Source organism: Protomyctophum bolini, assembly GCF_963924005.1.
Source record: "Protomyctophum bolini genome assembly, chromosome: 3".
Taxonomy (NCBI): domain Eukaryota; kingdom Metazoa; phylum Chordata; class Actinopteri; order Myctophiformes; family Myctophidae; genus Protomyctophum; species Protomyctophum bolini.
Window position 1 is genome coordinate 28,719,277 of NC_137864.1, and position 27,704 is coordinate 28,746,980.

The 27,704-nt window shown below is 41.0% G+C and overlaps 1 protein-coding gene across 1 annotated transcript; it reads left to right on the plus strand.

Annotated features, from left to right (window-relative positions):
- The first annotated feature begins 6,853 nt into the window (after positions 1-6,853).
- dkk2 (dickkopf WNT signaling pathway inhibitor 2) lies at positions 6,854-26,704 on the plus strand. The gene is made up of 4 exons (XM_080758303.1): positions 6,854-7,494; positions 18,457-18,607; positions 20,022-20,153; positions 23,841-26,704. The coding sequence occupies exons 1-4, from the start codon at positions 7,303-7,305 to the stop codon at positions 24,089-24,091; spliced, it is 726 nt and encodes a 241-aa protein (XP_080614429.1). The 5' UTR covers positions 6,854-7,302; the 3' UTR covers positions 24,092-26,704.
- Positions 26,705-27,704: the final 1,000 nt, after the last annotated feature.

Below are 27,704 nucleotides of genomic sequence, written 5' to 3' on the forward strand. Positions count from 1 at the left end.
GTATCAAATGGCATAACAGGGATTTATATGTCATCAAATCAACCAAAAATAATACAATTGAATGCCACTAAATGAATCCTTCAGAACCAAAAGCATCTGGAACTGGACAGCAGTAATTTCTCTGTTTCCATTCACACAATTACAGTTCTTTGTCTTGGCTTTCCAGGCCACAATGATCAAGACATATTATTTCTTGACATCAGCCTCACACCATCAACATTACAGACTGTCTATTGTACAGACTTGTGATGATGATACACATACAAAATCCTCAGTGTATTTTAAATCTAAGATTGTAAAAATAGACCCCACATAATTAAATTAACCTGAATATTTTAGAGTGTACATAGCATGTATTCCAAGTGGTTGAAGAGGTATAGTACCTCCCCTCTTTGATTTTAGTCTAGCGCTTATACATATTTTTAATAAAGTTCTACTTTGGGTACTTAGAAAAGCGGCATATAAATTTGTGCTAATATTACATTTATTATTATTAATGTACCATAATCAAAAGGGTTTGAACCACCATGTTCATCAGCAGCTAGGTGAACCGCCAATGAACCCATGCAGTACTGCACCTGTAATCCACCCTGGATGAGAGTGGCAAATACATACCTAAACTTCAAAGGTAGTTGCACATCCCATGGTCTTATTGTACATTAACCACTCCAGCATACCTATTCTGGCGGGAACATTCGCTGATAATAGATAAGCTTGTAGATTGCCTATTTTTGGCGAAGAGAGGTGTACCCTATATATATTAAAATTGGCTATTACTGAGGAACTGTATGTTATGGAAAAACTAACATTCATACTTAGACTACAAGAGGATAAGTTCTATAAAAAGTGGGAAAAGTGGGATCTCTTCTCTCAGCCTAGCGATAATGCAAGAAGATTTCAATGAATGTATCTTGTAATATGAAAAATGCAGCCTTGTCTTTGTTTTTAGTTTTTGTCTTCTTCCTTTTGTTCTTTTTTTCGTATTGTTTTGTTGTCTCTGTCTTTTCATCAATAAAAATTACCGGTAAGTGAAAAAGAAAACTGGCTAATGGGAGGACCGGACGTTCCGGGGACCATGTCATTACGGTCATATAAGAGTTCCTAATGCAGCTATACCCAAATATCGAGTGTGTATAGTCAGCTCCATAGGCACAAAAGAGGGCATGCCCTTATACAGTATGGGCATGGGCCAATGACTGATGGATCTCCATATATGGAATAATGGCCCGAACTCTAGATAGTGAAAAAAGTGCGTACCAAATACAGTTGCAACTCAGGTTCATTTTTGAGGGGCGCTAGCCCTTCCTATGCCCAGTTTTCCGGGTTTGTGTAAACACAAACATTGGCTTGTGATTGGCTGATCATCCCATAGCTATGATTTTATTGGCTGAGCAAAGTACATATTGAGGGCAGAAAAGTGAGGGCAGAAAAGTGAAGACGGAATTGTGATTGGCCAGAATGAGATGATGTATGATGATAAGAGTGCCTCTCACTTCACACGGGTGTGATTTTTACTATACTATAAGTGGTTAACCACTTTGCATCCCTATTTTGGGCATGTCATTACATTTCTAATTATCTAATCTAATTAAATTATCTAAGAGCTACAAGCTCACAATGTGTCGCATGTGTTGTGAACTTTAAGACCACCTGTTTTCTCTATTTGTCTTAAATCAAAGTATATGGGATAGTGTAGGTGTTTTGCTGATACTCTGACCTCTACGGTTGTCTTGCTCACACAGCACCTTGACAGCACATGTGGTTGTTTCTGGGATTTGAGCCTGCATCCTTACGGTTATGAGGTGGTCATCCTAACCACTATAGGATGTCCCACCCATGTCTCATGTGCTGTGGTTCCTCAGGACCACTCCCAAGTCATCAACACCACAGGAATGAATCTCTGATTTTTCTCTGCCATAACAGACTAATGTGCACTTTATTTCAGTTCAGGTTATTTGAATATGCATATACTATAGCTTCAAATGAATAAAATCAGTGTTACAAATAATATGACTAATTTGTGAAAGGTTATTTTTGTTTAGTTTTTTCACCATACGTCATATTAACTTCCAAATAGTTATTTAAGTTTTCTAAAAGTGAATTGTTTCAAAAGGTATAAAACATTTATGTGACAAATGTTCCTTGACCTACTGACAGCATGTACAACACATTTCGTAGGCACACAGACAGACAAACTAAATGGACCGTCTTCTAGATTGAGTTTGTCACACAAAAAAGTGTTATTTTTTGCGTTTGAAAACAAACGCAAAAACTTCAAGATGAAAAGTAGTAACATGCCATGGTGTCATGGCAACAGATTTGATGATGATGGATATGATTGAGAAAGACCATAAACACTCTCAGGCTCTGCTCATAGCTCAGACCTGTGAGCTTATCTTGTAGGTACATGTTTAGTCATGGATGTTCATGGGCTGAAAACTGGCCTATCGGTTTATCTTGTTCAGGAAGATTATTTCATGATTAACATATGAACATGTATGACATCATACAGTATATACATAGTAGGTATCTCAAAAGTGCTCAACAAATTAGCACGAGGATGGAAACTTCATGTAGAGATGAAAGCGAAGATTGTTTCTTTCTTTTTACAATTCCTTTAACAGACAGTAAAATGCCTGATTATCCCAGCATTTGACAGTAAATCGCTGTGTGCTCAGGTGACAAAGGTGTCTAAAATAGTATCGCCCTCCAAAGCATCTATGGTTACATCAAACAAGTCCAGCACTTCCTCCCATTCCCCAGTTTAGTTGCTTGTTCATTGTCTCTGACAAAAGAGCTTGACACTTTGAATTGGAGCCTGTGATGGATAGCTTTTGAGGTCAGAAGCCTTTACCGGTATCGTGGTTTCACCCTTGCCCAAGCCAGGCTTCCAGCCTGTGAATAGATGCTTCCAGCAGCTTGTGAGCAGAAGACTAAAAAGGCATTACTAGCAGGGGAGTCATAGAGACATTGTGGGAACACTGGTTTTGGTGGCTGGCTGCATGCTTCTATGTTGATAAGGGCTGCTTTTGCGCTTGATTTACATGCGTTGTGGTTTTGATCAGTGCATCATATTTTCCATCTCATGAGAAGATAAACACGCCAAGATAGACAAGCCATCACAGATCATTTATTTTGATTTGTTTAAAAAAAAGTTACTAATGGATATTTGGGACTAATGCCAATGATATCAAAGTTAAAGTATTTATTTTTACTTATTTGATTACCTGAAATTTACCGGAGAATCAAATGTAAACTTTTTGTGGACAAAAGTCTGAAGAATATTCATTCATTCTTTTCTGTTTGTTTAAGATATTTTAGGGGCCTTTATCTGAGCCTTTATTGACAGGAAACACAGAAAGAGCAGAGGAGTGACATGCAGCAAATGGTCTGGCCGTCTGAGAATTAACCCTTTCAGGCATGTGGGATATACCTTACCTTCGCCCCTTATGCTATCAATTGTAATACATAATGATCTTTGCTTTCATTTAATTATTTGAAAGTAGATGATTATGTTCAAATAGGCTAGTGAATAGCTTTATTTTGGTGGAGTCATTTGTTTTATATATGGTCTGTTGCACATTAATGGTGCATGCTGTAAGTAAGCTATAAAATAATCTGTCGTGTCTGTTTAAAATATCAGATGCTTAAATGACAGCCATTGTTTATGAGGATTCTATGTATGTAGGCTATATGTAGTATGTCTTCACAAAAATCACAGGCTATAGCTGCATACTGTATACCTGATTGATTGATTGATTGAAATATGTATTAACAGTTTGCAAAATTACAGTAAATTTCAACCACAACTCAATACAAAGACTGAGTGGACGACCCAATAAAGCATTACACTTGTCATCAAAACATTTAGAGACGTACAAATAGACACTTCTATATAGCCAAAGAACAGAACAGAACAGGAATAAAGGAGGTAAAAAGGGAAAAGATACATATACAGTGAGGGGGAAAACAAAGGGGGGGGGGGGGATTACGATTTTATGGGGGCCATGCAGTTTCGAATTGCAGCCGTCCGTAGGTGCCCTTTGAGAGCGGTTTTTAAGGAGTCAAGGGATTCACATGTCTTAATGACTGTTGGTAGGGCGGTCCACATTTTGGTGGCATAGGAGCGAAAATAATTTAGTCCCTTGTTTGTGCCGAATCTGGGTTGTACATGGTTTGTTGCACTCCCTCTGGTGTTGTGGGTGTGGACTTCGTTAACATTAAGGAAGTATTTAGACAGATACATGGGTATCTTGGTGGTGTATCGAATCTTGTGGACCAAACCCATTGCAAGATGTCGTCGACCCTAAGCCATTCCAGCCTGTCAAAGTGGGCAGGGGTGAGGTGGGTTCGGGGGGTGAGGCCAAGTAGGAGTCTGACCAGTTTGTTTTGGGAGGTCTGGAGCCTTGTTTTAAGGGCATTTGAGGTGCTGTGGTACCAAGAGGTGCATGCATAGTCAAAGAAACCTTGTACGAGGGCTCCTGTCAAGGTCTTCAAGGTGTTTTTGTTGACCAGTGAGGAGATCCTGTAGAGGAATCTTGTTCTTTGATTGACTTTTTTGATTACGGAAAGATTAGCCTCCAGGATGGAACCTAGGTAGGTTGTAACTGCCAGTGACAGTTGGTTCTGCAATAATTTATTTAGTTTGAAGTCTGTTTATTATTTATTTATTGTTTGTCTTATTTTGTTGTTTGTTTGGATACTTCCTGTAATTTGGCATACTTTTACTTTGACACCTCCTGTTACCTATCCATATATAGCTGAAGCCTGTTAGCTTCACTCACCTCAGACCAATAGACTCATTTCACACAGCCAGACTCCAGAGTGAGCAGAGGGAGAGAGCACCAGTGTGTGTGTGTTTGCACCAGACCACACGGTATGAAATGTTTGACTGTTTATGTGACTCTTATTATGTTTGTACTCTTATTGATTAAGCAGTGTTGAAGCCTGTGACATTTGCAGTTGTAGTGAACTTTTAGTGACTGAAGTTGTCTATTGTCTACAGTACCTGTCCTATATGTAAATGACCATCGGTGACTGTTGATGTGCCCTGAGCTTCAAGTTGGTTATGCAGCCCTTTAGCACCCTCGATACGCGGAGTGAGGTATACATGATTATTTATTTGTCTAGTTTCCATTTGGAGTATCATTCATGATTGTATTTGTTTGGTTTTCGTTTGGTTGTGGTACTTTTGGTTATTGTGCATTTTCCTTGTCTTATAATTTAAATTACTTGAGTTTTGTATCACTGTATTTATAATTGACCATAAATTAATCATTTTTATTGTTGATTGTACTGCTGAAGTGACAAGTTTAATGCACAGATTTTAGTAGTGAAACTACGATATTATTCGATTGTAACTGTATTTATTCTATATCCTTTTTCACAGTGTTGGAAGAATAAACACACCCGTCGATAGCGAGACCACCCAAACTTGTCATTCTTTCATCAATCGAGGGGCAGCTACATATATGGTAATTTCATCTTTTCGTGTGATGCCATTGAAAGACTTTATTGTGCTCATAATGTGCTATCTAACTATAACCAACAAGAACATATAAGTTATCCTGATGCAGTGTGCTGTGCTCTATACATCAAAACACAATGCAGCCTCTATATATATCACTAACTTTATCACCATGCATGGGCATTCCTGGAATCATGAGGGATGCCATTCCCACAGGAAAACAATGGTTATCAGATTGCTTTCTATTTAAGTTATTCTGGTATGGCAACTTAAATGGAGTCCAAACCTCCCTCAGTTTACACACCACCCTTATAATATAGATGGCAACAACATGTAAATGGCACCTTATCATCTAACCAATGATGCACCCGATCTTGACAGGAACGCATCTGTGTATTTTATTTTAACCACGTTAACCATTATTTTATATTGGTTATACTTTGGCTATTCAAAAATAGCAGATATACAATCTCATATAGTGCTCCACTCCGTGCTGTGCTATAAACTTGTAGATCTGCTCTTTCTACTAAGATGGCACCTTCTGTCTGTTTGGTCTGTGTCTCATAGGGCTGTGTGGGCATGTCAATCACCTGCATGCCTGCCTACCAGTGACTTCAACCTTTTGTTTTATTTTTATTTATTCATATTTTGTATCATTGCAAAAGTGTATAAACAGAAAACATTGCTCTTGCATGACAACCCAGCATCCATATTCTGGAGGAAATGCATATATGAGCTTGTAGAGTGGCTATTTTTGGCAAAGAGATTGTATAGACAGAAAACAGCATTCCAGGACCAGGTGCAGTTTATTTAGCCTACTAAGTCTCTATGTTTCATAAAAATACATTTAAACGTGAAATCTTGTTTGAAATGACCAAACCACCATGATTTCACTGGTAGTATAGTAGGCCTAGTACGTTTCTGAACTGTCACCCAGCCGTAAGCCGCTCTCTGTGACACAGTAAGACAGAAATGGTGCCTGGTGCCATCTTATATTAAGCATTAGGGACCATTTTTATATGAAGATTTAAGGGTTGAAAATGGGTGAAGTGGTCCTTTAAGAGTGCTCCTTTCCTCCATTTCATTTCCTTGCGCTCAACCTCATCATAGTAAAACAAAAGAAAAAAGAAAGAAAGAAAAAAGGTCAAGCGGCCAGTTAAAATACACAGTGTATAATTTTATAGTTTTTTCCCAACGGAGCTCCTGGTGCCGGTGTCGGGGCTGGGGAGGGGGCGGGGGGCTCGAGACGACAATGCGCCAGCAGCACTGCCGCCGCGCACAGATCGGTTTCAGTCTTTGTCAGTTGTGAATGGGGGCGGAGGAAGCAAAGCCATTAGATTCCTATAAAAAGAAAGTATCCGAGATCATAAAATAGCAGGCAGCAGCACTAAGTATTCACTCACTGCCAGAGACCGATTGGAAATCTCTCGTCAAGTTTCACCCTGACCTTGTCAGCATCAGCATATTTTAACAGATTCAACTCATGCGACTCATCAATTCTCCATATTGAGCTGTCCTTTTTTTTCCTTTTTCATTTAACATTTGTACATTAAATGAAATTGCGTCAATGGCAACTACTACCCGTATGCATAGGCCTAACTGATACAGATAAAAATAACGGTCAAACCACCCACTACCTACTTCCTTTTCTGATATTAGCCTACCGGGCGAATGTAACGTATGGACCCCGCAAGAACGCACGCAATTGAGTGAGCACCTTCGTTTTTGCTGCGCTCAACTTTTTTATTTTTTATTTTATTCAGATTTTTTTTTTTTCAATTTGCGGGAAACCAATTTTCGTACTCAAGAAAATATACCTTTTACTTTTTCCGAGGATGTTCGTGCTTACTTGGAGTAGGTGGTGTGCTCTGGCGCTTCTTTTCGCTACGTTGAGGACAGGGACACCCCAGAGATCCAAGGCGAACTCCATCAAGTCCAGTTTAGTGGAAGAGGCACCCACGCCGGCCACGAACCGCTCCGCGACTCTCCACGGTGGAATCACCAAGAAATACAACATTCTTACGCAGGTAATTTAAATTATCTAAAATGAACCTTAATTGGTGTGTAGCGGCAGCCTATCTTAATTGGCCTGACCATTTGCGAATTTTACGCACGGTAGTTACGCATGGTATTTTGGGGTGAATTAAACAATGGATATCTGATATAAATACCCATTGTTTCATTCAAACAAAATGCCATGAATTCAGTCTTATCTTGGTGAATGAGAAGCAATTTGACTAGATTGATAATTGATTCGATTATTGCCATGCCCATGACATGACAACAGGCTAATTTTCCGTGGCGCGTTACGCGTGGTGTGTGAAATAGTCTTAAGTAGGCTAGACTGTGAATTTTTGGATAGCAGCTAGCCCATGTGTCATTAAAAAAAAATCTCACGTGTGAATCGTTATTCGAAATTGCTGGTCTCGGACCCCTCGTAAACCCTAATTGCCTTTCAGACCTTGACGCCACAGGTTTTGGTGCAGCGCGCACTTCCACGGTAAATCATTAATGCCGGCAGAAATGTGAGAGAAAGTTAACACTTGGGGTAATTTTCTGTCTGGTTCTTAGTGTCATTAAAGTGCTCCAGACGCTCGCAGGGATTATGAGCGTCTTACTGTGGGGCCACCGAGGGGATACTCTTACCAACCACTTAATACCCACTCAAATAGTTATCAATTCCTGCTGTTTCAACAAAGTGTGGAATTAGTTTGGCAGCAAACTTTGTGTGAAGAAAAGATAGTTGTCAGCTTTCATTTGACCGAGCATTACAATTGTGAGCATGAGTGATTTTTGATTATATAGCCTAGTAGGCTTCTAAATGATGGTCATTTGGACAAGCAGTGGTCGAAAGTCATTGGGTGGCCAATTAACAATGAATGCTATATTTGGGAAAGATTGGGGATTATGCCACATGCGACCATGATGCCAAGTTCACAAGTAAAAATCTTAAGGTTTATGTAATGTACAGTAGGCTACTGTTGTGTTCATAGGCCACATACACAACATATTATTAGGCCTACCAGGCTAGTTCTACGGCATGGTTGTAGGCTGCTTTAATGACACGTACGTTGGCGAGTCGGACAGCGTTTAACTCCTGTCCCGGTTGATAGCCTTCTATAGGCTACTGACGGCATCAGTGTGAGCAGTAGATGGCACTGCCACATCAACTCTATTATATTCTCCACTCACTGCAACTTGAAGGGTGCTCATCAGGTTATAACTACAAACAGCCGATTTCTGTTAATTTTAACTTTATTAAGAGACCTTCTGTGTATTCTAAAATGTATAGGCCTACTGCATGTCAATAAAGATGGTGGTGGGCATGGCAAGAGACCAATATGCATTCGAATAAAGGTTTAGAATCAGTGGGCTCTGACCTCAGAGTTGGGTCAGAGATGTTGTTGTTTATAGATTTTGTTGTTGCATATAAAAAGGTGTTGTCCAGTGGGAGATGTCACGATGTTGAGAATTCTAAACTGGCTCCCTTGTTGATGGATTTCTGCGGTGTGGAGTGATGAGACCAGTGTGCTCTGAGGTCCTGGTCAGGGAGAAAGTGGGGATTAGGCAAACATGTCTTTTTTCTCCTCCATGGAGTGTTTTGGACGAGCGCCAACCCCCAAAGAGACCCGTGCCAGACCTCAGTTTAAACGAGTGCTTACAAACCTTGCCATTGCAGTAATCTGGAGTGGTTTGCAGGGCGAGTGGACTTGAGGGGGAGACAGAAAGTGTGTGGTGTATGCCTGTGTATCTGTGTGTGGAGAGACCACCGCACTGTTATGAGTGAAAAATGTCATGGCACATTTAGCAGCATGTCCAAATGGAGATGGCTAATATTGTGTGTGTGTGTGTGTGTGTGTGTGTGTGTGTGTGTGTGTGTGTGTGCGCGCGCGCGAGAGAATAGCTTGATTTATACTGTATAACACTACTATAGTGTATATATACTATAGCAGATCCACAAGCTTGCAATATGTTGCAGATGCATTGCGTCGTTGAGAGCCTGTAGATTGATATTTTCTGCCACTCCATTGTACGAAAGAGCATAAATTAGGCATCAGTGTGCTGAGTGTGTTTCTCTCCTCTAACAGCCAGGAGGTTTTCCAAGGTTGTAAAGTAACAACCACATGCAGCTCAGCCTTGGCCAGAGACGTAGACTGTACTTTCTGACTGGGCCTGGCAACCGAGCCACACTGACCTTCTGTCTCTCATCTAAAAGTGGTTGTTTATGGGTGGAATGAATCAAAGATAACAGCGCTGCCTTCTTCATGAGGCTTTAATTGGTGAAGCGTGGCATCGATTTGTAACAGCTTGGGAGTTAGGTTACAGAGCGCTGGGTGCTGAGATGTCAGTCACATAGTGGCGGGGTGGTGGGGGACAACCTCTGTGACAGCCGTGATGAAGACAGACATGTGTCAAGCAGACAGTCAGGTTGGAGAGGTTGTGTTCTGAGGTACAATGGTGGCACCGCTGGTTAACGCACTAATGAGATAACTGTGATGTCCCTGCATGGCTTCAAATCTGATCTGGGACTATGTGTAAATCCATCGTCACTGTTCTGTCTCTCTATATAGCCCTGTCCAAATAAAGCACACATGCCTCAAATAATCTTTCACGGTTGCGTTCCCTACCCACGGATAGTGTTGTGGTTGGATCACCCCTGAAATCACATATGCCCCAGTCGGCCTGTGGTTGAATTCTCCATCGTCATCTTTCTCTCCCTCTTTATTTGTCTACTGTTTCAATAAAAATGAGGGGGAAAATAAAAATATATATAATAAAACAATACTTGGGTTACATCAAGAAAGAACATGTTAGTTCAAAAGTAGTATCAGACTGATACTGGACTTTTTGGGCTGATGCTTAAAATACCTCTGATATCACGTTTGGTGCATTTCGTTTATTACTGAAATTTCATTTTGTAAGACAATGTATTACATGGTCTTGCCTACAATGATGTGTGTCTAATATGCAGTTAACCTACTTAGACCTGTCTTGCTGGTTTTAGATACTAATGGCCCATATACAAATGTATAATAAGGACCCTTCTTCCATATAGATTCAGCATAATTATCTTGCTGGGGGATGCAATGACACGTCATGTAAGTGGGCTGGACTAAAATGATGTGCTGGTTGAATAAAATCATCTGGCTATTATACTGCTATTATTCTAGGCTGAAGTAATCTCAAGATGTGGCAATATTTTCATGATTCTAGCATCTGTATTTTTTATGGTATTGGAAATCATACATCATACCTTTGGGATTTATAAATACCCTGGTATACCGTAATAAAATGCACACCTTTTCATATAGCCACATTTAAAACATGTCAAACACATCAAATATGTAGCCAATACTGTAACAATTGCTTTCTTACATGAAGGCATTTCCAATGTTGTAATGCCTACTTGTGATTACTTAAATATTGTTGATCATAGGGTTGACACTTGTTATACTGTTCCACTGATTTAAACACTATGGTGTCGACCTACTGCCTAAAGTGCAAAATGTAATCTTAATTGAATAGCTCATGATGATATGAGAGATAGTCAAAGAGAAAAGGAGCCTGAAGTAACTAACATCAATTCAAAAATTTCTGGACTAATTCGCAGTGAGTGAGTCCCCTCATAAAAGACGAAACCTTTTTACTATTATTTGCCCGTATGAAGGGATTTAAGGCCTGGAAGCATGTTTGGAAAATGGTCACGCATAGCGTCAATTATCACTCCTGGCATAGCTGTGGTGGGTATCGCTCATGTAGATTTATGGTGACGTTGCCACGATGTTCAGTTTGTTACAATTTGTGAGGAATTGTTGGCAGATTTTCACACCTCCAGGGTATGCTCTGTGGTTCTGAACATGAGTGATTGCTGCTTACCCTTTATAGTTAGAATATAAGTGAGTGTCTCCATAAGTCACCCTAATATCTATTATGTCATTTCCCCCCCCCCATATTTTCCACCTTATAACCCCTGTCTCCTTCTCACCATCGTTCCCCAGACTAGTTCAGGGGCATGTTACATTTTTTATACTGCATCAGGAGACAGGGGACCTCAAAATCTCCATCATGAAAGAATACAACTTGAGCTTCTATTAAATTGCTCTCTGTCTGGCTTCCTTTCAATTGTAGCAAATTAGAGGTAGAGAGCGCGTCCACCCTTTGGCGCCCGGCCATCGCTACAGGAAAACCAGGGTGTAATTTGGTGTTACAACTGTCAGATTACAGAAACTTGGTCTATGTCCAGCTGCCAGCATGTCAAAAGCTGCTCTTATAGGAAGCATATGACAACCTATTGAGGTTTTCTTTCCTTCAGCTGTTGACAAAGGTTTATACTCGCGTTGATCTCGTTGATATTGTGTTACATCATTGGCATTCAAAACCGGGCGGTCAGAGTGTTCTAGTTTTCCCATAGTGACTCAGTGGCTTCAGTTTGCCAAACGTTTTCCTGTCCTTTTGCTGATTCGCAGTATGCGAACCAGCGTGAAACCAAAGGCAACCTAAAAGCGGAGCCTCTCTGAGACCTTGACAGCCGGTGCTCGTGGGTGGGCACTGGTCGCTGGTTTGTTGGGAAGGAAATCGGCAGAGACAGATAGTATGGGCTTGGCTGACCTCATCCACCACCATAACCTCTCTGAACCCACAAGGGGGAAATGGCAGTGCGGTCAGCATTCATCCCCTACCATGCCCAGAGAGTGTCTGCTAAACATCAGCCGACGGTGAGCAATCTTTAACCAGTGCACTATATTTAATTTAGCATAGGGGTTTAACAAGCAGCTGTGAAAAAATGGCTGAAAGCTTTGCCTATAAAACAGTGCCATGCCCTCTCTCTCTCTCTTCTCTCTCTCTTCCCCAGCTCTACGTACAGACCTCCTCTTCCACCTCCTATTCCCCAACCTCTTCGAGCTTAAGTGACTGTTTAGTGATCCTAATGAGCTGAGATGGAGAGAGACGGGAGGGCGAGGTGTGACTGCTTGTTAGCGCTAGAGCTAGATGTGGTTACAGGCTCCAGCCTGGGGGTCTCCTTGTCTCTCTGGCCCTCTAGTCAGTGGGTCCTCGGGGCACCACGAGGGGCCCCCACATGGGGGCCATAAGGAGATCCTGCAGGCTGGCAGCTCGAGGAGGTTCCCAGCTTCACCTCCTGTACTGTAATTGGACCTGTTAACGAGCGAGGAGAACCAGACGGCCCTCACTTCTCGCACCTCCTAGAACACAACGATACGTCTGAAGACATATTGCGCGTGTCTGTGAGTGTGTGTGCGTGCATGCATGCATGTGTGTGTTTGTGAGAGAGTGGTTCTCACTAATGGGCTACTCTTTTGATCACCAGTAGACAACAAGAGAGTTTCTTCTCTCTTTCATATAGTCTTCCCAAGAAAGGCTTACCGTTTGGGGTCTATTTCCTTTAGCAGGGGCAGAAAAGGCAAGACCTCTTTGTGGCTTGTCAATGAGTACAGCTTAGTATGAGGACTTAACTTAAGAGAGTTGAAGATTTTGGCCTCTAGCGCTCAAAGGGATATACCCATAAACACATGTGTTTTGACTGATGAAAGAAGCTGAGATGGTGTTCTTAAAAATGCACGTGTTGTGCAATGGCATATCCTATGTTATTTGACACTGGCAGACAAGACTGCTCCGTGCTTTCAGGGCATATGAGGTTTGTTTGTTCAGTGACATAGTTTATTTGTCTCTGTAGGCCACTGCCACTCATCAACTCCATTCACAGTTTCAGGTTTACGCACTTGATCTCCGAAGGTCAAGTTCTATCGCCCCATAATCTCAGAAAACTATTTGGACGTGTGTGTGTGTGTGTGTGTGTGTGTGTGTGTGTGTGTGTGTGTGTACAATAAGTGTGTGCATCTATGCGTGCACCTGTGTGTGTGGAGCAGCTACTGTATAATGTGACTTGTGTGCATTAAAATCTTCAATATTTATTGTTTCGCTAAATATGTTCTTTCAGACTTATGATGATATTATTATGTTTTTTAATCACATTTTCAATATGGATAATTGTTTGTACCATTTCAGTTCACATAATATACAGTATGTACTGTAGCACCCACATACTTTATGTTAACTTAAGCACATGCCGAAGTTCTATCCCATTCTATCGGTGCTTTGGAATGGCTGTACTGAGGTAAATAAGGGAAAATACAGACAAGTGGAGTGAGGTTCAAAGCCTTCTGTGTATCCTGTGGTAAAGCCCTTGTAGATAGTTGGTCCCGCACATTTGAGGTTCCCCTAACCAGCACGAGAGCAGCACGAGACAGGGCTTCCCTCATGTGTCTCCGTCTGCCTCTGTCCTTTATCTTGTAGCCGGCATCACCCAGAGTATAATACGGAGCACACCGCTTCCAAAACCACTTCCTCAGCAAGGTTGAAGAACATGCTTTTATGTGAGAAGACTCTGTGTGTGTGTGTGTGTGTGTGTGTGTGTGTGTGTGTGTGTGTGTGTGTGTGTGTGTGTGTGTTGGGGGGCAACAGAGGGGGAAAAAGGTGGTTGCTAAAGTAGGCGGAAGATTAAATCACATGAGTTTGAGTGAAAACAAAAACTTCCCTCAGAAGTCGCGAATGAAGCATTTCAAAACATGGTGAGATAAGTCCAGATTATCAATGATATGGAGGTCGGCCTTGTATCATTGCATTTCAAAGGGCTGACTCCTCTGCGGTCTGAGCCGTGATGGAATAGGTGAGCCCCCTCCTCCCTCTCCCCCATATGTCATACCTACTAGTCTAATCAATCCAAGACTGCTGGCCAGAAAACTCCAGATAGGAATCGGGGCTGAAGGTATGAAATACTACTGCATGCAGCCATCCAACCATTTATCTTCATATTTAGATAACAGCCCATTTTTCACATCAGGAGAAAGACTGCACTTTCCTGAACTCTGGCTTTCGGACCATTGTGTGCTTAAAACTGACATCTGTATACTTGTACGGCTGGGTAGCAGCTCATAGAATTGCCCAAATATAAAGAAATGGATATGGCATGTAGCCTATTGTAGAATTGCCAGAAGTAACATTTGGTATGCATGGGGGGGGGGGGGGGGGGGGGTGATTTCAAAACTGACTGAATCAATCTTGACTGTTGAGATAATATTTTTCTTCAGTATGAAAGTAACCGGGAAATTTGTAGAATTACAGAAATTAGAGCTTGACTGAACTGATCAATAGGAAGCATATGAGGATTGAATATCCAGCTACAATAGTTCCTTCTCTTGTTTTCTCTCGGACAGAGCATCGGCCCCTCCATGTGTTTCCAATGTGACCGAGTCGGTATGGCCTACTCCATCCAGTACGTGTAATCTGGTTCACTTTCTTAAGCGCACAGGCATATTGAATAACAGAACTCTAATGTCCACAAATAATATAGATTATTTCTTGAGATCTGATTTAAACATGTGGTGTGCATTCAAGTTTTGGAATGCAATGTTTTTGCAGTGACTCAGCACTACATGCTGTAGGCCTATCCTATTTGAGTTTTGTCTTTCCTGTGACTGTAATGATTTTAGTCTGATTCTGACATACAGTATACCGATCCCTTATGTCTAATACTAATGGTCATGTCTGTTATTTTATGTCTGTCAGAGTCATGCCCTTATAAACAGAGCTGTAAATACCTTACCAGCTAAATGCATGTGTTGTGGTTTTGTTGGTTTTGTTGGTGGGCCTGTCAAACATGGTGATTTCACATCAATCTGCTGCGCACTACACATAATTCACATATGCAGACTGAGCTCAGCTGTGGTCCGGTTCTGCTTATTTTTGCTTAGTATTCTACTCAAGCACATGTCTATAATCTATTTCAGGCTGAAAACCAGAAGAATGCTGGGTTCGAATCTCAGAAGGTTTGGGACTATATCTGGGTACGGAGAGGATAAAACTCTCCTCCCTCCCTCAACAATTTCTGCCTAAATTAGATTTTGACATCTTCATTGACAATGAAAATATATACTGTCTGTGCAAGTACACACATAGACCCCACTATTATCATCATCGTGCCCTTGAGCATGGCACACATACTTCTCCAAGATTCCAATGTCTAGAACTACTCAGTTGCCACACAACTGGGCATCTCCCAGGCGTTAATGTGTGAAATTCTGCACTCTTATCGGCTTCCCATGGAAAAATGAAAAAAGGGGGGGGGGGGACAAATCTGATGGGAGGAAGTGTGAGTGCGAAGGATGATGACAGAAAATGTGCAGCCATGAAAGAAAAGGGCTGTCGGATTCTTTTTTGTGTGTGCTGTCCAATGGATCTGTTGTCTAATACCTCCTTGCAGCTGTTTCCGTCATGGTGTCTCTCTCCTTCAATGAGTTTCAGTGTAAATTCATGACATTACTTCACTTGACCGAGGGACTAATTCTATTCGCGAAATTGTTGCGTTTTAATCCGTTTGCTCGCTCTCCAAACCCAGCGGCTGTGGAACGCCCATGTGCAAGGCATTATGTTGTGACAGCCGTTCCACCCATATCTCCTATTGTTGCATGCGCCTGTTATGGAAAATGTGAGTTGGGCTTTGATTAGGTTTTGTTTCCAGCTGCTGTGGACTGTGGTGACTACATTCATAGAAGGCAAAGTGGTGGTTTCTCAACCTCTGTCATCTCATTCTTATTGAACTTATTGAATCAATTCAACAGCAGGCATCGCTGCTGAGGAATACCCCACAATCCCACATGGCTTCCACGCTTGGCTGGATAATAGAAATTCATCTCAGGTGCCTATGGGCAAGGCATTTGACCTCTCCATTTGCTCTGGGGAGCAAAAGAGTACTGTAGATCATTGTGTTTTTACTGGGTATAACCCCAATGTGAAGCAGGTTGTCACTGCACAGTAAAATCACTGTAAAAAGTGTTAATTTAAAGTGTAAAGATTGGTCCATATTTAGAGTTATTTAAAGATTAAGTTTAGATTAAATGAATATACTAGCATACTAAGGTGACCAGGATATTATTGTGTAAAAGGGCCACTGCAAACCCAAATATTGCTAGTTAAAGATTCCAGAAAGGAGGCATTTTAGGCCTGCACTCGCCATGTATCTGTGATGGGAGATGCCTATTCCATAACCCAGTTATGTGGTCTCACCAACATCTAAACTAGGTTTCTGCATAGCTGCTCACCCTCAAGCACGTGAGGGTTACTTTCTTACAGTGCATCATGTCCTCAGTATTGTAAATGTTTTCCATGAAGGAACATGAGATGAAACAAAAGAGAACCACCGGAAGCCAAATATGTATTGCATTTGTTTGTATGAATGGGCTGTATTTTGCGTGTCTTAAGTAGCAGGTCTTATTACATAACTTGAGTAAACTAAAGACCTGGAGGCGTGATCAATGCTCTTTGGCCACTCAGAATAGCCAAATGGCATTGATCACGCCTCCAGGTCTTTATTTTACTCAAGTTAGGTAATAAGACCTGGTACTTAAGACACACAAAATACGTGTTTAACCTTCCATGTATCCAAGGAAAAAGTGAAACAAATCTACTGTAGCTGACCAGTGGTATTAACCGAGTACCAGCTCTGTACAGACTCATTTAAACTTGCTAGAGAGAATCAAAGTAGATTTTTCTTTGTGGAGATATCCAAATGGCTCCATTGTTTGGAATCTTGAAATAGTTTTCTTGGCTTTTGGGACTCGTAACAATTAGAGACATGTTTGTCCCTCTACTGCAGTGCTACTCAACCTGCGGCCTGTGGGCCGCATGCCGCCCCTGCTGAATGTGGGTGTGTTCGGAAATGCGCCCTGAACGCACTGGTGTGCTCTCTTGTCGTTCGTTTATTCAGTGCACTCGGTGCATTGTCGTTCGAAAATCCAGTGCACCGGGCACCGGGTGTGCCGAGTGCCTGCACTGAGCGACCCTACCCTGAAGCTAGGGTTGTCCGGTGTGAATGTGTCACAGCTGTGGTCGTTCGTAAATAAGGCACACTGAACGCACTCTGTGACGTCACCGCCCACCACACTCAACAAACTGAGCACATTCCCGGTGCGCATTTCCGAACGCACCAATTATCTGCGGCCCGTCATGGTCATACCAATGAAAATATAATTTGTTATTTTCATTGTTTTTAACAAGATTGTAGTATATATTGTATTGTTTGTATCATTTTGTAACTTCATCATTAATCACAATGGAACAGATGGAAATGTAGCTTTTTACTGTGTGTTTCCTTAATTTTTAGACTAGTAATGTAGTCCGTTACAAAATACATTTGTAAACGTTTAATAATAATACTGACATTTTTAGCTTGCGGCCCTTGGACTTTTGGAATTTTGCTGAGTGGCCCCTGAGCCCTCTTAAGTTGAGTAGCCCTGCTCTACTGTCTGATTTCCATGGCTGGAAAACACAAAGGTCTGTCTTCAGGAGGGAACAGAGAGCACACTGTTAAACTGGCTACTGTCTCCGGCAATTTCAACTCAAGCTTGTTGTCATCGCATACTGGCATAATATGTGATAGTTAGAAGTAGGGTTCTAAAAGTGGAATTTATATGGCTGTTTATATAACAAAAAGAAAAAACTGTTTTCCATAATGTCTGGTGGCCCATTAAGCTTGTGTTTTATAGCACACTTATGAAACTGATAGTTATGGATGACAGATTTGGTGCTTACAGTAGTTAGCTTGGACTAAAGCACAGCGTCAACTTTTCCAGTCAGGCAAAGAAAAACATAGGTAAATTATATATAGATTATTACAGGTTGGTGCCATATTATTGTTTACATCATTTTTCTCCATATAGTCTTACAAAGTTTGATAGGTTCAGCTCCAAACTAGATGTAAGTGAGAAAGATCTCTTGATGAGGTAACAGTAATTTATTGGTTATGCATGGGAACACTGGAGGATATTTACTGTGCAATGTTTTAGTATAAATACATATTTTTTTCTTCTATATTATTATTATTATTATTAAATCAATAATACATTTATTTTTATTATTATTATTATCATCATAATCATCACTGGGTATACTCATGGACTGTGTTGCCTCCACAGGTGTATCCATGCAGCAACGACAAGGAATGCAGTGTGGGTAGTTACTGCCACAGTCCCCAGCAGGCTCCATCCAGATGCCTCACCTGCCGCAGGAGGAAGAAGCGATGCCACAGAGATGCCATGTGCTGCCCAGGCAATCGTTGTAGCAATTGTAAGTAGTAGGGGAGAAAAGGAATATAGAATATAGTTTTGTAGTTTTATTTAGACACTATAGACTACAGAGGGACAGAGACAGGGTACATTTGATCTAGAGTAGTATAACGCTTTTTAAATGTATTTATTTAGGTTTTATGACCTCAATTACGCCCACACAACCTGAAACTGAACCTGAACATTCTGTGGATGTTCTGTGGTCTGGTGTTTTCTCTGTGTGTTCTGAAGCCTTTTGAGCTCCAATTAATGAAAACAAGCAAACAGGCCTCAACAGTGACATCTGCTGGCAAATTCCTGTCATATGGGATTTGTGGACTCTTACCTCACAGTCCACAGGAAAATCAGAGCACTTGTTTGAGCCAGAAAACCAGACCACAGAAGATGTTAAAAGTTCAGGTTTTTTGGGTGCAATTGAGCTCAGAAAACCTAAATGATGTCACGATCCCTTTAAAGGTAGAGTAAGTGATTTCACTCAAAAAACCTTAGGTTTCGTTTTTGGCTGTGGGACCTAAGCCTTCGTCCAATCAGGATAGAGAGTCAAAAACGAAACCTAAGGTTTTTTGACCCCCAGGGGTTAACTGGGGACAGGGAGGAACTCCTTATATGGTCAGCACACTCTATAGTAGAGAGGATTATCACAACAAAACAAAAAAATAAGTGATATTTGAATTAAGTGAAATCACTTACTCTACCTTTAACACTGAGTGCTAAGCATGCCCCCCTGCATTAGTACAATTTTTATAGTGTTTGGTGTGACACAGACCTCCCTGTCTGCATGCTACTGAGGTGGATGTTAAATATAGCACCATTAGCAGACACCTGCCTTATTTTGTATGGTTCTTAAATGTTACACATCATTATGATCACAGCTGGAGCTCAAATCAGCACACGTACTCTTTCATGAATATGAGACATGCAGGAGACAGTGTCTTGATTCTGGTCCACTGGGGAAAAAAAAAATCTGCATTTTATTTCTCTATTGTGAATGATGTGATTTGAGATGTGACAGAGTGTGTCCTCCCGTCAGGAATATTATTATTATTATTATTATATATACAAAACATTTTTGCGTATATTGTTTTTAACTCTTAACTCTTCGAGTGTGCAATTGTACCCTAAGCAGGGACCCCATTTGTACACTCTCAGAGTTACAAGTGGATAAATTAACACTGCAGATTTGACTGTGTAGCAGTGTAGCACTGTCTATCCCAGAGATGTGGGGGAAAAGGCATTGAACTCATTCTGGACATGTGGTTTTCGACAGACTTTAAAAACGTACAGCTTACAGGCTCAAGTTCTATGCTTATATCATCCCGAAAGAGAAATTTGGTTTGCACAAGACATACGTAAATCACATCAGGGTCATGTACAGTAGTCACAAACAGATTGAAGACACTTTTCTTTCTTTGTAGATATTTGCGTGCCTGTTTCTGAGAGTGTGATATCGCCTCACATTTCTGCTTTGGACGAACACAACAAACTCTCCACCAAGGACCATGGCTGGAAGAAGAATGGGAAAGCACACACTAAGCACTCTCTCAAAGGTAAGGTCCATTACCTGGTACTTTACAGTGGTGTTATTGCAGGGTATTAACCTGTGCCATGACCTACTGTATAGTCCATTAGCCAGCCCATAGAGCCCCATTGTGAACCCGGACATGTTGAGTACACCACGGTTTTATGTTAGAAATGTTTAGTATGGGTCCCCAGAATGAAGAAACTGCCGGATGCTAACTTGCATATATTGGGCAATTCTCATAATTGGCAATTACAACCTATAGAAGGCAAAATATTCAAAATTTCATCATGCGTTATGTAGCATGTGATGTGTCAAACTAGGGGTTTTTCATGATGCTGAATTGCCAATTCCGTCATCACAAAGTGGGCATGGCCGTTTTAAGCCCAATGAGTGTTTTCTTTTTGCAAAACTAATGCATGGAATGGATTCAGCATCATGAAAACCCCCTAGTTTGACACATCACATGCTAGATAAAGCATATATAGGTTGTTAATGGTATGGTCACATATTATGCCAATTATGAAAATTGCCCAACATAATTATGCAAGTTAGCATCCGACAGTTTCTACATGCTGGGGAGTCGGGACCCATACTAAACATTTCTAACATAAAACATTGGTGTACTCAACATGTCCGGGTTCACTTTTTGGCTACTAGGATACTATGTGGAAAGGTTTTCAATCTCCTAGACACAAGAACATAACAATAACGTCAGAAGTACTTTACTATATTATTAATGGACATTTTCATTACACTTAGCCTATTTTGAACCTAGATCTCATTCTTCTGATGTGTGGATGTCTGAGGATCTGATGATGCAAAACAACACGTTTGACATCATCTCACATCAGAACGATTTAGCTTCAAAATGAACACCTTTTCCCAAGATAGTATTATTGTGTACAATACCCTTTCATACTATTCCAAAGAAGTCTTCATCTTTATCTTTACTGGCAACCTGATTATCCTCAACTGACCGACAAAGACCACCTGTGTTGTGTTGTCTTTGTCATTCTTCACTGAACCTAGTCCAAATAGCTGAATACCTGCATTTTGTTATTCAGTCTATTGTCTGCAAACCCCACCAACTTAATTTCGATGTGTAGGCTAAGGCTTGTGTGTGTGTGTGTGTGTGTGTGTGTGTGTGTGTGTGTGTGTGTGTGTGTGTGTGTGTGTGTGTGTGTGGGGGGGGGGGGGGGGGGTCCTCAAACTACTTTGATAATTACCCCTCTGCTCATATATCAGTGATGGGTCTGTGAGCCCAAGCCACAGCACGGGGGACTCTAAGCAAAAACCACAATGCTCCTGCTGTGTCTGCACCAACATAAAACAAGCATTCAGAAAGGCATTGACAGGCACACGTCGTTCTTGCCTGGTATACAAGTGAGAACCACAGAATGTAGGCTTGGCCGGCATACATAATGTTAATAACTCACCAGCCCCCCCTCACGTGCACGCGTGCACGCACGCACGCACACACACACACACACACACACACACACACACACACACACACACACACACACACACACACACACACACACACACACACACACACACACACACACACACTCTTGGCACTCATTTCAAGTGAATGAAGCCCCATCGGTAAAGTAATAACTCTAATGAGACATTTTAAATGACCCTACCATAAACACACTATACACTCAAGACGACGTAAGCCACACTGCTGAACTTGGTACGTTAAGAAAAAAAAAGTATTGATGTAAATTTATAAGGTCATTTAAAAGGCCTTTTCATTTTATTTGCGCTTGACTCGCCTCAGAATGTTATTTGATTGTTATGACCTGGAACACTTTATCTCTAATAATTGGTGCTGTAGGAAACCTCATCTCACGCAGAAAATACAGCAATAATTATGGCTTAAGGGTTCCACTGTGCCTATGGTCTGAACTTCATAATCACTAAAGTGTGGTTGAGTCACAGTGTACCACTGCTGGCTTGCATGTTAAAGTGGCCTCTGGCGAGAGGTAAACACATTCACAACGGTTTCACAGAAAACTCGCATGACTAAATAACATGTCTAATAAATATTTGTCGTACTAATTATGCATTTGAAACAGTAATGCAAACCTCCTGCCAAGAATATCAAGTTGCAACCTAAGAGGATAATTTGGTTAATAAATCAGGAAATGGCTTGCTTGAATTTTATAGAGGCCTAAATACATTTCCAGTTCACTAACAGGGCCACATAATGCAATTTGAAGTAAGAGTTGCATAAACTGGCTTTGTATGGAAGCCATACAAATGTAATCAACGATAATTGTACATTTCCTCCCTCATACATAGCCTTAGTTCTTTGTTATTTTATTCGCAACACACTACTATAAACTACAAGATCACTTTTACATGCTGTACAATATGTTGTTTACACAGATTATTGTTCTTAAAATTCTCATGAATGCAGTATCTTTCTCTGAGACATTTATTTTGATTATGTTTATTGCTCCAAGCTACAATACTGTATATCAGTGATTCTCAACCTATGGTACCCTTTGCCGGTACTTTATAGCGACCCCTCTGGTGGTACGCAGAATGTTCCAGAGAAAGAAAAAGGTGGTGGGGGGGGGGGGGGGCTGGGGAGTAGCACATAGTCGCGTTCCTATATGTATTTAAATACGCTGTGAGTCAGCGTCAACAAAACACGGTGCGGTGAGCTGGCGGCGTGCATAGGAGATGGAGGTGGGCGTAGGGGTAGGTGGGTGTAGCACGTAGCACGTAGTCGCAGAAACTAGGGTTCAACATAACTGGAGTGTGTGTGTGTATGTGTGTGTGTGTGTGTGTGTGTGTGTGTGTGTGGGGGGGGGGGGGGGGGCAGCGAAGTGAAAACGAAACGCCTGTGGACGTCTCCGAGGCAATAGGAGTAGCCTAGCTCTGGTCCATAGCTCTAATGCCGTTGCCGTTAGAGCTACTGTATGTTACCGAGGACTTCCGGGGCTCGCATAATATGCAGACCAGCCTCTCGTCTTTAGCGTAAATAAAAAAAAACGTTTTTGCTTCTCACCAATACAAAGGCGGGGTGTGTCATTAGAAAGCCTACTTTGAGGATCTATAAAAGGTACTTTTTGGCCAAAAAAGGATTATTATTCCACCGGAATAATAATTTCTCTTCCGATATTTCCCAGAGAAAATCCTCATAGAGAATATTTTTCCTCCGGTGAAAAAAAATCCCTTTCTGGCCAAAAAGTACCGTTTATACGTGTGGTGGGGGGCTCAAAGTGCTTCCACTAAGGAAAGTAGGCTTTCTGATGACACATGCCGCCTTTGTATAGGTGAGAAGCAAAAACCTTCTTTTTATTTACGCTAAATGCGAGAGGCTGGTCTGCATTTATGCAATCTCCGGAAGTCATCTTTAACATAACTCTAACTGCAACGGCATTAGAGCTATGGACCAGAGCTAGGAGTAGCCTACAGACAATGGTAATGAATGAAACCCATTTCAAACAGCGCATCTTACTTACAGCCACTTGGCTACAAACACGTAGCGTAGCCTACTGAAAAGTGTTGATTAAAAAAGGCTGTAACCAATTAAAGCCAGCTATGTGTGCATCGCAAAGCCGACGGTAAAAGTAAAACTTTCTCGACATAGCTCCCTCACGCATTTTTCTACTTCTCATTAGCAATACGCTGTGTGTGCGTGTCTGTCTAGTCTAAACTACAGTATCTGTCTCCCCCTCCCCTCACTTTGCAGGACATGAGGGAGACCCCTGCCTGCGCTCATCTGACTGCTCTGAGGGCTTCTGCTGCGCCCGGCACTTCTGGACCAAGATCTGCAAGCCAGTGCTGCTGCAGGGTGAAGTGTGTACCAAACAGAGGAAGAAGGGCTCCCATGGCTTGGAGATCTTCCAGCGCTGTGACTGTGCCAAGGGCCTCTCGTGCAAGGTGTGGAAAGATGCCACCTCGTCCTCCAGGTCCAGGCTCCACATGTGTCAGAAGATCTAAAAAAAGAGAGAGAATATGAAGAGGAGGAGGTTAGGAGAATGCACAGCTGCTGCTGTCAGTAGATAGGAGCCCCCTCCTCTCCCCCTCCTCTCTCTCCATCTTGCCGAGGAAAGAATACAAACTTTGTTTTTGCAAGAATATGGAGCTGTGTGAAAAAGTGAAAAAATAAATGCAAAAGACAGAGAGTGACAACAAACAGACTATGGACTATGTTGGTCCATCACTGCTTGTTACTCCAGGAGAGATGAAAAACATGTCCTGGGAATGTTTTTAACACGTGTGTTGTGAGTGGTTCCAGCCTCACCCACGTAACCGCCCCCACCACACACGTGCACACACACACACACACACACACACACACACACACACACACACAACAGTACAGCACCCTCAATCCCCTCTCCCGCTCCCACCATTCTCCATCGACAGTGATCATTGATATCACTCTCCAATCGCATATACGAATCTCCTCAGAACTTCAGGGAACCGCAAGGTTAGTGATGAATTAGTTATTTCCAGTAGTTTGCTCCATGTAAGGCATGGTGGACATTTTGCCAATGGAGGCGATACTGCTAGAATACTCTCATTGGACATCCTATGAGTGTCATCAATAAGACTAAAGAAAAGCCATACTGTACTCTTCCTGTACGTTCTACAGCCATTTACTTCTTTGTGTGCACGGAAAAAACTAAACAAAAAACAGGAAATTATGGCAGATGTATTGAAAGTCTTCAGTTCTTAGTTGTGTCACAAACGATACCTTAGTTATTTTCTGATTTATGCACATATTTTCTATAAGTCAAAGTACTCTCAAACTTCTGAAACTATCATGGATATTTAGTACAGGTTTTATTACAAGATTAATTCAGAATGTCATAACCATAATGCACATCCATAATGTCTTGGCCTACAGTACATTGGCTGTATCTTACTAAAATCTAATTGCATATATTATACACAAATATTGACTTACCGTATGTAGTAACAAATGACTTATATGACTTTGATGTGGTACAATCAAAATTGTTGTATCAGAGAAGGAAGACATGATTGACATGAATGATTGACTCTGCCGGGTCTGCCCTTCACCACAGGTCAATTTCAGGTCTGTTGTGGTACAGTTGAAGCCATTGTATAGAAATCCTGCAAATCCTGCTTCGTGTATTTATCTTGGAAGCACTGCAAAGATTTATTTAATTTATTTTTTTGTAATTTTGTGTACTTTCACTTCATTTGCATATTGTGACACAAAACTCAAACTACTTGTTTGTTTCCACACCAGTCTTTGTATCTTCAGTGTTGGCGATGGAACAAAACGTATTTTCTGTGCATGCAGTAAGAGTTTCTTTCACAATGGCTACATCTGTGCTTTTTTGTGTATGAAACTGTTCACTCTGCCAGAGTGATACCAGACTTATTTGAACACCTACATTTAAAAATAACTCCACATTGGACCAGAAATGCTATGAACAAGATCCATGGGTAGAATGAACATGCAGCTCTTTTCAGCTATACAGCCAGAACCAGTGAACCTTTAAGAATATTGATCGTAGCTAGTAGCTACACATACTCAATATAACTACAAAATTGTTCAATATCATTGCTTTTTTTGCACCTGTAATATTGGTGCAGATCCCAAATATATATATATATATATATTTTCCAATTTGTTTTCTCCCTTCAATGAAATACTGTTCAGTTTTGAGTTGTAGTGGGTGTGAAGAGGTATCAGCTTATTATTTTAATTACACGTCTCATATACTTTAACCACTTAAACCCTATACCTAGTTTAGCGGATTCCCAAGGTTTATGTATCTCCTTGTAGGTAAAGTAGCTCCTACTGTAGATCCCCTCCTGTTCTCACTCTAAATATCTTTGGTAAAATATATCTGATCTACAAGCTCACAACACATCACTATGCAACGTTTATAGTGAGTTTGTAGATCAGCAATTTTTTGCTGAATGTTAGCCCTAGAATAAGGATGGTACTGTAGGTTTAAGTGGTTAAACAATAAATAACTTAATGATGTGCATAATGCAATATTACACATGCCTCTTATGTTTTGTTTCTTAAGAGTTTTAAGTACACTTGGTTTGTATTCATTAAAAAATATATATATCAATAAGCTCTTATATTGTAAATAGATTGGAAACAGTCAAAATGTATTTAAGAATCATTGTATATCATGTACATATAATAAACATATGAATACTTTTAAGTGTATCAGCAAAATTGCCAGGTGAGGAAATGAAAAGGATGAGATTGGGTGAGTGCAGGTGGGTCAATTCATAATAGGTTTTCAAAGTCCCTCAGGTTTCTTGGGTGGGAGTGGGGTCCAAATTCTGAAAGTTGTGGGGTCCATATGGCGTTTGAGAACCAATGGTATAGGCTAAGGTGGTGAGATAGATGAAGTATCTGTGGTTGAATTCTACATCTGGATTCATCAGAGTTTATTATAAAATCACATCAACCTCTCAAATATCGTTTATGTAAATGTAGTGTAAATGATGAATTATATCAAACTGAATGTTGTTTGTGTGAATACTTTCCACTGATATTGTTTCCCCCCCTGTGTATTTACAGTGATGAATGAATAAAGAATGTATTTTGTATCATTGGTTACATGGGTCTTATACTGTTGCTTGTGGCCTGTGGTTAAATCTCATTTTGGGGGGTAACAACCAAAACAAAACTTCTGACCATTTGAGGGGTGGCGAATCCATTGCTACTATTCCCGAGAAGATACGGCTGGCCAAAATGAAAAGGCCCTATAGTCTTGAAGCCATTTCGATAATCGTCAAAAACCTTGAAAAACGACGTACGCCGAATGTCGCCGAAAAGCATGTTTTTTTTTATTGTTGAAAACCGTGAACATTTATTTCATAAAACAAAGTACGTCGAAAACTGTGAAAAACAATTATGAAAATATACGCTGTATGACGTTTTTCATGGTTTTCAATGTAGCTTACGTTTATTGGCGCTTTAGGTGTTAAGAAACTGTTGGACGAACAAAAACACTAGCGGTGTTCCTGTGTTGCGTTGCGTTACATTGAAATCGGTAACCCATGAATTACGGTTTTGACGGAAGCAACATCTGTACCTATTTAAAATAGTCTTGCACAGGGCAATGATTCTGATTGTAAATCTGGGCCTACTGTATGGGAATGTGTATGCAGTTTTTGGCAAACGCATGTTTTGAAGATTAACAAACAACACATACTGTAAGGAAAAAAGGAAAAAAGCCAACGGTGCCAGAAAGGAGCTGTCCACAGACCGACACATGGACAGACACACGGACGGACACACACATGGACGTCGGACAGACACACACATATGGATGGACGGAGTGCAAAACATACTCTCTCCATGCCTTAATTCGGCCTGGTGGAGAAGTGCTTTCAGCACGCCCTGAACTTCTCTCTATGCCCCCTGGGAGGCTGTACCTCCCCTGTTGAGAAACACTAAAGTGCGGAGCTAGCTATCATTAGGGATTCATAATGATTTTGTCATACCACAGTTGCACACTGAAAAACAATCTGATTAAAATAAAAAAGAACAATGATTTTGTGTTTTTTTTTTGCAGAAGATCAGTTCATAGATCAGCAAGTGACC

Bases quoted from the DNA above. Each gene is read 5' to 3' on its own strand.
- dkk2 (XM_080758303.1), top strand. From the start codon at position 7,303: ATGTTCGTGCTTACTTGGAGTAGGTGGTGTGCTCTGGCGCTTCTTTTC. The intron at 18,608-20,021 runs GTAAGTAGTAGG...CTTTCTTTGTAG, and splicing joins AGGCAATCGTTGTAGCAATT to ATATTTGCGTGCCTGTTTCT. The intron at 20,154-23,840 runs GTAAGGTCCATT...CTCACTTTGCAG, and splicing joins CACTAAGCACTCTCTCAAAG to GACATGAGGGAGACCCCTGC.